The following is a 12,170-nucleotide window of genomic DNA, read 5'->3' as shown; positions in this document are numbered from 1 at the left end:
AGTAAAGTCTGAATAAAGGGCAAACCAAGAGAGAAACTGATAAGGGAATAAAATGTACAGTACGAATTTATGGGAGAACACGGATTGCCAACTCAAACAGTGAAGCCATTAGGAAGAGCTTGGCGAACTCCTTAGAGGCTGTAGTAGAACTTTCAGCAGACAGAAGGACAGAAAGACATTACTAATGAAGGAAAAAACAGAAATCTATGGGTCAGCCCAAGCAGATGGCAGAAGCAGCTTCCCACGACTGGCAATATTAGTTGTCGTGGAGAATAAAGGAGATCAACTTCAGATCTTGACCGAAGCGAAGCCCAGAAAGTAGATAAGCTCCATTTAAGTCTCTGGGCCCACTGACCCAGGTGTCCTCCGGAGTAGAGGAAAACAAGCAAGCCTGCCTGGGACGTTGCTTAGGTCTGCTGTCCGGACAGCTCTGTTGCTGCAACAGCTGGAAAGCCTCCTGTGCCCTGCGCATCGGAACGGAGAGCCCAAGAGCGGCCCCCGGGGGTCCTGCCGCAACCCCAGTGTCCCAGGCTCCCCGGCCCTGACCTCGCGGGCCACAGCTCCCGGCCCCCGCCCCCCGCCCCCGTGGGAAATCCCTTTTGCGGGCAGTAAGGGCAGCCCCCGCGCACCAACATCTCCTCCACATAACATGGGAGTTCTCCGTCCCTTCCAGACCCGGCTGCAGGGCATCCCTCCCTGACCCCCTACTGACACGGCGACCACAAATCCCCCAGGGAAAGCCGGCCTCGAGGCTCTCCGCCTCCCACAAGCGCCCACCCACCCGAGTTGCAGCCCTGCAGGTCGAGAGCCCCCCGCGGGGCGCGCAGGCGGCCACTCCGGGAGCCCCGGACCCGGCGGCGAGACGCGGGGCTCGGGGGCTCGGGGGACCTGGCGGGGCCGCCCCGGCCACCCGCCCACCTGCTCCGCCGCCCGCAGCCCGGACCCGGAGCGGGGCCCGCACGACACCCCCGGCCCCCGCTTCACCGGGTTGCTGTGAAAAAGTTTCCTAACAGAAAGAAGCAAAGATGACAGCAAACAAAAACCCTGCCTTTCTCTTGGATTCAAGCGAGCCTGCCCGCCGCTCACCATCTCGCCGGAGGCTGGCGTTGCGCAGGGCTTTGACGGATGCGCTCTGCGGGGCCGCGGCCGCGTCCCGATAGCTGCAAAAGTTGGCGCAGACCAGAGTGTAGACGAGGCCGAGCGGGCGCATTGGGTCGGCGACCCGGGGACCCCAGGGTCTGCGCGGGAAGAGCAGGGGCCGCGGCCGGACGCCGCCTGTGCCCAGCGGAGGCGGGGGCCGCACTTCCTGCCCGACGGCCGGGCCGTGTGGGCGCCGCCTCCCCGGTGCGGCGGGAGCGAGCAGCGGCGGGACGCGCCAGGTCCACGCGGTCCGTCCCTCCCTCCCGCGGCTACACCGGCCGCTCAGGAGGCGGGGGCGGCGCGCAGACCGCGGTGGGGGGAGCCGGGCGGCCGCGCTCTCGGCCCGACCCCGGGTCCCCCAGCCGGGAAGGCGCGCTCGGCCCCGCCCCGCCCCGCCCCGCGCAGGCCGGGGGTGGGGGTGTGCGGAGGGATGCGGGGGGTGCAGGCCCCGCGGGGGGGGCGGGGGTGAGGGGTGCGGGGGCCGGGAGGGGGACCTGGCTCTCCCCACCTGCCCCGGGGTCAGCCCTGCTCGGTCCGCCAGCGGGACAATCAGGAGACCGGGAAGCCGGAATCCCAGCACTTTTCCCCAAGTGGCGGGCAGAGCTCCCAACGTGGTTGGGGGGCGGTTAGGGATGGGGCCTGGAGTTGGAAGTTAGCAGGAACCACAATCCGATTCTGCTTTCACAGGATGTCACCAGGTGAGCAAGCGAGGCAGTGCTGGACTCTGAGCTGCACGGGAGCTCCGGTGAGTGTGACCTTAGCCAAGTCAAGGTTATTCCACGGGGGTGGGGGGAGGGGGGAACAGCAGGTCCTCCTTCTAGGGCCCCCGTGTGGTGAAGTGCGCTAGAAATGGTCGAGGGTGCTCCTGAATGCCCACCCAGCCCTGCACAGTAGAGGGGGCTAGAGGTCAGGGTGAGGTTGGACAGGAGCACGCGTTACACTCTGTCACTTCAAGGTCCGTAGCACCAGGTCCTCGGGCCTCCCTTCTCTCTATATCTGGGAGCTCAGAGGTGCAGAGGAACTGACTGGATTCTAGGAAGTTCTGCGTCATGCATCTGTCTGCCCGGGTAAGAACTATATTTGGAACAGGAGTAGGCCTCGGGCTCTGTTGCTTACTAGCCTTGTCACCTTGAGTTAAGCACCTGACCTCTAGAACCTCAGTGTCTTTACTTAGAAAAGAGAGGGTGGGGGGCATATTTAGTTTGTATGGTTGTGGAGAGAATTATATGAAATAATTTTAGTATTTAACTTTGTAGCTGAATTAAAATCCAAATTTACACAATCTCTCAGCGGCTCATTGATGAGACCTAGAAGAAGCGTTTACTGGTCTCCTTTAGGCCTTTCCACCCCCTGAAAGTCTGGGGTGTGAAAAGTAAGTGATATCTGGAAGACAGCTGGAAGCAGCTGAGAAGAGTAGGAAGTTCAGGGAGGGAGACCTCCAACACCGACTAGGGTAACTGTGTTCTTTCCACATGTGCCGAGATTCATGTGGTTCATCTCCTGATATTCTGTCTGAAATACGGTCTCACAAACTGCAAATTTCAAGACCAGCATGATCACCTTTTCTATTAAGACTTTATTTTTTTCAGAGAAGTTTTAGTTTCACAGCAAAATTGAATGGAAAGTACAAAGATTTCCCATTTGCACTTGCCCCAACACAGCCTCTACCATTATCAACCAGGGCCTACTACAGTGGTGTATTTGTTATAATTGATGAACATACACTGACACATCATAATCACCCAAAGCTTACATTATGGTACACAGTTGGTTACATATGTTACACGTAAAGGCTACATTATGGTTCATTCTTAGTGTTGTACATTCTATGGTTTGTAAAAATATGTAATCACACATATTCATCAGTATGATGTCATATGGACTTTTACTGCTCTATAAATCCTGTTTCTCCAGCTTTATTTTTTCCATAAATAGAATGGAATACACTAGCTTTGAGATTTAACTATCAAAGTTCATGGCAGATACTAACATTGTTTTATATTTTTTTTGTTTTGTTTTAAACACACATCCATAGGGGACATAAAAGATATTTCTATGGAGCATGATCAAAAAAGTTTGAAAGTCACTAGAAAAAAGGCTGATCACCTTTTTTTTTTTCTAAAGAATTTAATATTTATTCATGAGAGACACAGAGAGGCAGAGACACAGACAGAGGGAGAAGCAGGCTCCATGCAGAGAGCCCAATGTGGGACTCGATCCCAGCACTCTGGGATCATGCCCTGAGCCAAAGGCTCAGGCTCAACTGCTGAGCCACCTAGGTGTCCCAAAAGGCTGTTCGCCTTGTCTCAAAATATAATCGATCCCTTTAAGAGGCATGAAGGAGAGGCGTAAAACTTGGGTTTGCATTCATTTACTTGTTCAACAGGTTTTAATTAAGCAATAGATTTTCCCTTTGCCATGCCCTAGTCTAAAACCCCAGGGGATAATATACTGAACATGAGAGAAAGGTATCTAATCCCTTGGAGCTTACATTCTAATGAAAAGGAGATCATAAACAAGTAAGGATACACGGATAGATAGATAACATATATGTAGATATATGTTGTATATGAGAAAAGAGTCAGAAACTGATGAGGTAGGAATGAGTTACTAATTAAAATATACCATTTTTTAAAAGTGGTTGAAAACGCTTATTAAATTTCAGACCTAGCTCCTGAAATGAGGATATATGAAAAAATGAAAAAAAAAAGTACAAGTGGTGTATGTTGTGACCAGCATCAAAATGCTAAAGAGGATTATTTATCTCAATATATAAAATATTGAATTTAAAGCAGTCAAAATAGTGTTGCCCAAGATACTAACACTGTGTACTGTGTAAAGGCATTGTAAATTCATAATGCCAAAATTTTAGCTGAGAATAGTAAAGGATGTCACATGGAATCTGCATTTTCTTGATTTTTAATGTCAGTAAATACCAAAATCAATGATAAAACCAAAAAACTAGGGAGCTGTGCCTCATCAACTCTTCCGAATCTGGTTTTCAGTATTACTTAATAATTAATTCTTACAAATTAAGTTGGTTACACCAACTAATGTATCATTGTACACAGAATAGGCCCTTAATAAAGATATATTGACAGTCTGAGAAAGGTCTGGTATCAAAATAAAAGAAACGATGATTCAATTTACTTCTTACCTGTATCTTAAACTAACTTAGCAAAACATAGAATTTGACACTACATTTTTAAATGCTGATAAGCCAGTTAAAAGAACATGAGCCAACACAATGAATCAGATTTATAAATATTTATTAATATTCAGGATAAAATAAATTAACTATTCTATATTTAACCATTGTTCCGTGACATTCATATAATTGATATTTCTACTGTTTAGAAAAAAAATTTAAATATGAGAGTAATTTATAATAGATCCATGCAAAGTGGCATTTATCTCAAACACATATTCTTAGCAGTGATGATTTGCTGAAAGGGTAGGTTAGGATGTGACACCATTTTTTTCATTACTCTCTTCCTTACATAAATAGAACACAAGAATGGTGTTTTCCACTACATTTTCAAATATGCTTGGCTTCTTTCACAAACTCATAAAAGCCACAGTGGAAAAGGAATGAAACGGGGCATGTCTCATTTCTGCAAGTGGCTCATACCAATTTTATTTTTTTAAACTAGACTTCTTCCAGTTTTAACTTCAAACTCAGTGCAGGAACTCTCTCTTGAGTATAGTATTTAGATTATGAAGCCTGCTCTCTTCAAAGAGGACATCCCTGGATTAGTCATCTTCAACTCACTGATCTCAGAAAAAGCAGAACACTCTGACATAAAATCCTAATTTTGCTCTGCTGATGGACTACTGATCTTTGGAAGTATTGCGCTTCTATGGGACATAGATCTGTTTCTGTAAAATGGGAGTGTTACACTAGATGACCTTCAAGATTTCTTTTGGAAATCTATTTTGTTTGATTTGTAAAATCTTGCTATCTCCCTCCTTCCCTCCCTCTCTCTCTCTTAACCCTGGTCTATATATATAGCTTTATCAAGCTCAAATGCATTTTAAAAGTTGTTAGAAATTTTGAGTATATCCACAAATAAAAGTTTTCTACAAACTTTAATGAGCTGATATTTGAAATTTTGATAACTAACATATGCAGTATTCCCATGCTTATTAACTGTGATTTCACCATTGGCTTTTTCAGTTACCAGTGGACAACCAAGGTCTGAAGCCTACAGATGGTTATTCTGATGACTCTTTGGAAGGCCAGTAGTATCCCTAGTTTTACATCACAGTTACTCACGCACCTAACCTCCCATGAGCTCATCACATAGGTACTTTAGCATTTCATATACTCACAAGAAGAAAGGTGAGTCCAGTAAGATACTTTGAGAGAGAGAGAGAGACTACATTCTCATAACTTTTATTACAGTATATGATTATGATACTTCTATTTTATTATCATTGTTGTTAATCTCTCACTGTGCCTCATTTATAATTAAACTTTATGGTAGATATGTACGTATAGGAAGAACATGGTATTCATAGGGTTTAGGGCTGTCTGCAGCTCCAGGCACCCGCTGGGGTTCTTGGCACATATCCCTTGTGGATAACGAGGAATAACTACTGTAACAAACTAACTCAAAGTTTGGCTTATCATCTAATATTAATAGTTACTTTTGTTTTCAGAATTATATTTTCTTTAAGGAGATCAGTGATTCTAATGTATAAAAACATAGAAAAAAAAACATAGAGAGCAGGAATATGTTTAGTGATGGGGATAACTGAGGAAATGAACTACAGTTGATTAATATTATGACACATTCAGAAAGGAGACAAAATAAACTCCAGTGCTTTACAACAGCAACATGATTTTGACCTATAATTTGGCTCAGAAAAACTGGATTAAACTCAGTTGGTTTTTGTAATTGAATAAAAGATAATGTTTGAATATTTGGTGCCAAAAAATGAAATTAAATATTCATAAGATGACAAACCATGGTGAATTTTTTAAATAGTTCCAAATGATTTGAAAGACCTAGAATACCGACATGTTTACAGAATATTTTATATCAAGGATGTGCAAAATATGCCATTAAATTTTGTTGACTCATCGACAAGAAGCACATCATTTTTTAACACATTGAATTACTGTCTTTTTAACAATTAAATTTTCCTTTTATTAAATTATCATGTTTTTAACTGACTCATTTGCTACATGTATCATATTTATCCTTATATCTCCATTATTATTATTACCAGTAAAAAATAATGTAGAAAGCCTTTTTAAGCACCTTTTCCTAAAAGTGTTATATTCTCTGTGTTTAAGAAGAGAGGAAATGACTGAAATTATGGCTGTTAGGAGGGCTAAAGCTTACTGATTTATTTAGTGTCTTTCAAAATACTATTATTTATTCCTCTTTTTAATTATTGGTGAGGGAGCCCATGCTGAGCATTGCCCTTCCTCAACAGACCATGCATGGCACTAAATCCCTTCTTGTTAAGCACTTTTCTTTAAAATTATACTTGCAATGGCACGTATTAGATGTATAGCAAAAAAGTACAATACAGTTGATAGGTTTTACTTGATATCTACTTGACGGGCTCATATCCAAGCCTATTTCTATTTTCTGGGTCCTAACTTGAAGAAAATTATATATGTAGTAATAAAATCATAAGCCCTGGTGTGTTCAATTTACACTATACTCTACTCTGTCCATAACATGTATTATGTTTTTTTTTAAGATTTTATTTATTTATTCATGATAGACACACACAGAGAGAGAGAGAGAGAGAGAGGCAGAGACACAGAGACACAGAGACACAGGCAGAAAGAGAAGCAGGCCCCCTGCAGGGAGCCCGACACGGGACTCGATCCCGGGACTCCAGGATTCTGCCCTGGGCCAAAGGCAAGCGCTCAACCACTGAGCCACCCAGGGATCCCCCCATAACATGTATAGACAATCAGCAAGTATTGTCTAGATTCCTACATAGCAATGTCAGATACAATTTATCCAGCTATGTCCTGACATATTTTGAACACTAACTTCCAGATTTGATCTTTAATAACTGGTTGTGGTGAGACTATCAGCTTGACTTTTTGACAACGAACAGATCCAGTCAATCAAGTATTTTGTTCTGTCAAGCATTAGTTTTCTTTTACTTCATTGAATTAACCAGTGATTCAGCTTAATAGAGTGAGTCATTGAGTTATATGACTATCATGGAAAAGAATCCCTACATCTATAATTTTTCTTGAGCTTAGTTATATGTTTTATTTCCATTTTTCCATTCCTGAGCTGCATTATCTAAATTTAAGGTTTCCAAGATGAGTATGTTGCATATTTTGCAGAAATACTTATGTAATTGATCTGGGATGTCTGCCAGTCTCCTTTAGAATGCTGCACTTTTCTCTTTATAAGGTGGGCTTATATCCAGTGAACTGTCATATTTTGAGTTCTCCTCATACCTTGCCATTGCTTGAGCAAAAAATTGGTATTCAGGTCCCTTTCCTTGAGTGAGAATTTTAGTTCAATCAAGAAAGTATTTCCCCATATTTATGTCCCTTGGAATTCCATATTGTACATTTATTCTTTTCCTTTGAGCCCATTTTGAATTTATTAATGACAGTATTTAAAACCTGAATGAATATTTAACCCTTAATAATGATCACCTTTTCTTAGCCAACTAATTTCACCATGTGGATGTGTGATTCCCCTCTATTAGGGAGTTGCTTTTGAGGATTTGAGGCCGAGGCCATCTTTTGTGTTCTAAAATCTTAGTTATCTTTTTTGACATCCCTCATTATATATTTTCTATTAAAGAAAGCAACGTTGCACTATGGAAGAGAAAAAAGTACTGAAAGTGTTGCATAAAATGAATAAAAAAGTTTATTCATTATTATTATTATTATTATTATTTATTTTGAGAGAGAGAAAGCATGTGAGCAGGGCGAGGACAGAGAGAGAAAGAGAATCTCAAGTGGACTCCATGCTCAAGAGATCCCATGACCCTGAGATCATGACCTGAGACAAAATCAAAAGTCTGGCACTGAGTAAGCCACCCAACCACCCTACAGCTTATTTTAATAAGCTAACCTGTGGTGGAAATAAATCATGAGGCACTGATTCTGATTTTTCTCTCTGATTTTTTTTTTCTCTTTGGAGACCACATGGAAGTTGTTTCCTGAGTAAAGCCATGAAGAGTCCCTCATTTGAAAACTTTAAACTTCAACCAAGGTGAGACTGTTTTGACCATAGGTAGACACTATTCACTATTCTTATCAGCATAATTTTACAAATATTTTTTTCAATATTTTATTCTGATTAACTAAAGAATCCTGAAATGACCCTGAAGTATAACCGAATGTGGCATCTTTGTAAGGCAATGACATGTTTCACAATTGCATTTTTCACCTTTGAGCTGAGGCTACTATGAAAGCTATGAAAAGCCACCAGTAGTTCAAGTGTTTTATTGGCCCTTTCTGTTTCAGAGCTGGCTGAGGTGAAACTCCAGACCTCTGAGGAGAGTTCGAAGGAATCAGCAATCTTGTTGACTTAATGCAGCACAATCAATGAGATGCAATCTCACCAATGGGCTGGACAAGGTCAGGGATGATAAAAGTGTGACAAAGAAAGGATGTGGGAGACCATAGGAAAGAAGCAGGTCATTTCAAGGGAACAAAGGCAAATTAAAAAATCTGTCCAATTTATTGTTCCTTAAATGACTTGGCTTTAAAATCTGCCTGTGCACCATATATAAACTAATGTGCATAAGGACGGATGAAGCCACAGGAATAGCAAAGTATGTGTGCAGGGACCCTGTCCTCATGATTATGAAGATAAAAGTGTGAGAATAGGAATGGAGGGAGAGCTGGGGTAGAGGTGAAGGGTGCAGAGAGACAGAGAGATTATCTGTATGTACTTGAAGACCTATTATATGGAAGAATAAATAAATAACCCCTGCTTTGTAGAACTAGGGACATTCCAATTAATAGTATGTTTAAAAAATGCAAAAAAAAAAAAACCTAATTTGACCTGTCTAAAAATAGAGTGAATTATTATATCTTAGGAGAAAAGTCGTTGTTGTTTAATTTACTAAAAGCATTAATGTGGGGTCTGTGTACACAACAGGAACATTAAAAATGAAGTTATTTCACTAAGGAGAAGTTTTGAAAGGCCTTAGAAGTTTTTTCCCAACTGTAGGATGTTGTACTCTTGTGGTTATATCTCCCTCAAGATTATTTAGTTTTTGAACAATAATCCTATCATATGCAGCACAGCTGGGAATTTTTAATAGTTCTATTTCAGGTCATTTTCAAATGTTTTTCTTATTAGGAGTGTGTCTAGACCCCCATGAAACACAGCAGCATTCTTAATATGGTCCTAAGGCATATCCAGGATGGTGTTAAATTGAGAATAAAACATATGCAAATGAATTGTGTTAATTTGACCAACATCTTGAATAGTGTGATGACCATGCATATATATTTCTCTAATTCATTAAAGTTGGTATAATCATTTTTTCTAGGACAATATTAATTTTACTAGGCTTGAAAAGTTGTTGAATTCACTTTGGAAGCCAAACATAGCTGCAGAAAATATGAAAACATTAAGGCTAATAAAATCTGGTATAACTTATTTTTCACGTTGTTTTGAAAATAACTTATTCAGCAACTTGAAGCAATTATAATAAAACTGAGAGGCAGTCTCTGAAAAGCCAAACTAGGTATTCCTAAAATCATTGTGGAAAGTCTGTGTACTTCACTTTGTGGGAAAGATTTAGGGCCTAATTCAGAGCTAGCTTGGTCTTACTTTGTACATAATTTTAAACATTTTAAAAGGTTTTATTTATTTGAGAGAGAGAGAGCACAAGTGAGGGAGAAGGGTAGAGGGAGAAGCAGATTCCCCACTGAGAAGGGAGCCTGACATGGGACTTGATCTCAGGACCCTGAGATCATGACCTGAGCTTAAGGCAGATGCTCAACCTACTGAGCCACCCAGGAGCCCCTGTATATAATTTTAAGTGGATCAAATACGAGGTTTCTCTATTAAGCAGCAGATTGGAGGGTGAAACATGAAGATTAATATGGTAAAATTGGGAACGAGAGGGGATTTTTAAAAGACGTACAAACAAAAGAATGTAAAATTCAGTATGGAGTTTGTGGTTATTGAATATGCTTGCAAACATCCTGATTTATCTCTTTGGAGCTCCTACATATCAATGGGATGTTCCATGAATTAAGAAATAGAATAATGGTGCTTAATTATTATAAATACATTTAAACTCATTTGGCTATATTCTATTTAATATGGTAAAGTTTTACATTGCCAATATAATGGAAATTTACTTTTAAAAATCAAACGTTAACATTGTACATACATGTATGTGTATATAAGTTTTAACTCCAATTTAAACCAAAGCAATAGTTGGTTAGCATTTGTAAAAACAATCTCTCTCAGAAATCAGCATTACATAATTTGAATGCTTGATGCCCACATATCTTTATCCAAATATACACATGAAGATTTTGTTAATTTGTATAAGCAATACTAGAAATTATTTTTCATTAGTGACATGAATAGTGTCCTATATATATGTGGTTGGTAGGAAGTACTGCTCAGACTCCCTTCTTGAATGAATGAGGTATAAGAATTCGGCAAGGTCATCAGTTGAATATCTGGTGAAGAGTGCAGTCTTGACCAGACCCCATGCGACCTATATTCTCCTGCTTCACAGAGTTCCTTGTCTCCTTATCTAGTACAAAGCCGACGAGTCCTACTGCCAGGATACAACTGTGTTCACCTCAGAGTAAGTCTGCCATACAAGGTTGAAGAATCTGAGCAGAATTAGATTGTCCTCAGAGCAGCTTTAATAACTGGCTATTTGCCTTAAAATTTCATTTATACTAGTTTGCTAATAACATTTATCTGTTTGGCATAGATGCTTCTATTGGGTTTTTTTTAATTTTATTTATTTATTCATGAGAGACACAGAGAGAGAGAGGCAGAGATACAGGCAGAGGGAGAAGCAGACTCCCTGAGGGGAACCCGATGCAGGACTTGATCCCACGAGCCCAGGATCATGCCCTGAGCCAAAGAGAGATGCTCAACCACTGAGCTACCCAGGCATCCCAGATATCCTTCTATTGTGATATAACAACTGATAGGACAGCTGTGAGGGAAAAAACATTTAGCCTTCTACCCTAGCTGCCAGAGATGGTTCATACTTATTCAAAAAGCCTAGGATTTACTTCATTCATGGCCTTGTTAGGTCAGTTTACAAAACAAACATATGTTATAGAATCGTGTAACTGCACTGTTTGATAAAAGGCAAATAATTTTGTCCATAAATAAGTTTCTATTACCTAAGACTTACTTCATGACCATCTCATTCTTTGATGATACTGGATAAATATGGAGTTACATGCAAGCCCTGATTTTTAGTAATTTAGAGTCCCACATAGCAAAGAGAAGACATTATAAAAAACCCTGTGAAGAATATTAGCTAACTATCATATTGTTCCTCAAAGCACAAATTTTATAACATATTCTATTAAAAATGTTCAATAATCAAATAATTTTCAGAAATACTACATAATTTGCTACTCTCAATCACAATATAAATCAATATGTTATAGGCTCTGAGAAAGTTATCGTAAAACAACCTGTTTAATTTTGCTTAAACCAGCATTTTCCCAATATATTAGACATTAATTTGGGAAACACTGAATTACAAGGAAATCTGACTTAGACTCACCTTTAAATTGAATTGGATGGTCAGTTTTCAGAGAACACTGATAAACTAAGTTTGATATTTAAGAAAACTACCAGAACGGTGAGGGAGGTGAGAATACGGTCAATAAAACAGAAGTTAATGCAGAATCCATGTAAAAATAAGTTTTTGTCCATAAAATTGGTGTCCTGGATAGGAAAGACAAAAACTACTTGACATATTTGGCAAATAGGGTACTATATATTTCAATTCTAAGATCATTTTGGGGACGCCTGAGTGGCTCAGTGGTTCAGCATCTCCCTTTGGCTCAGGTCGTGATCCTG

General features: G+C 40.7%; 1 protein-coding gene and 1 long non-coding RNA gene across 3 annotated transcripts in view; one reads left to right on the top strand and one right to left on the bottom strand.

Annotated features, from left to right (window-relative positions):
* PDGFD (platelet derived growth factor D) overlaps nucleotides 1-1,453 on the bottom strand; it is a 227,963-nt gene extending 226,510 nt beyond the window's left edge. Inside the window, exon 1 of one of the 2 annotated variants that reach the window (XM_038536340.1) lies at nucleotides 1,087-1,453. In XM_038536340.1, the coding sequence (XP_038392268.1) occupies nucleotides 1,087-1,210 (124 nt within the window). In that variant the 5' untranslated portion in view covers nucleotides 1,211-1,453. The remainder of the gene's footprint in view (nucleotides 1-1,086) is intronic. The other variant, XM_038536339.1, reaches the window with a different exon arrangement.
* Nucleotides 1,312-9,752, top strand: LOC111095862. The gene is made up of 5 exons (XR_005359401.1): nucleotides 1,312-1,388; nucleotides 1,828-1,885; nucleotides 5,318-5,482; nucleotides 8,280-8,351; nucleotides 8,606-9,752. It is a non-coding gene; the product is annotated as an uncharacterized LOC111095862 (long non-coding RNA).
* The last annotated feature ends 2,418 nt before the right edge of the window (nucleotides 9,753-12,170 follow it).

This window comes from Canis lupus, chromosome 5 (genome assembly GCF_011100685.1).
Source record: "Canis lupus familiaris isolate Mischka breed German Shepherd chromosome 5, alternate assembly UU_Cfam_GSD_1.0, whole genome shotgun sequence".
Classification (NCBI taxonomy): domain Eukaryota; kingdom Metazoa; phylum Chordata; class Mammalia; order Carnivora; family Canidae; genus Canis; species Canis lupus.
Note: the sequence above shows the minus strand (reverse complement) of the source record. Positions and strands in the feature narration are given on the sequence as shown.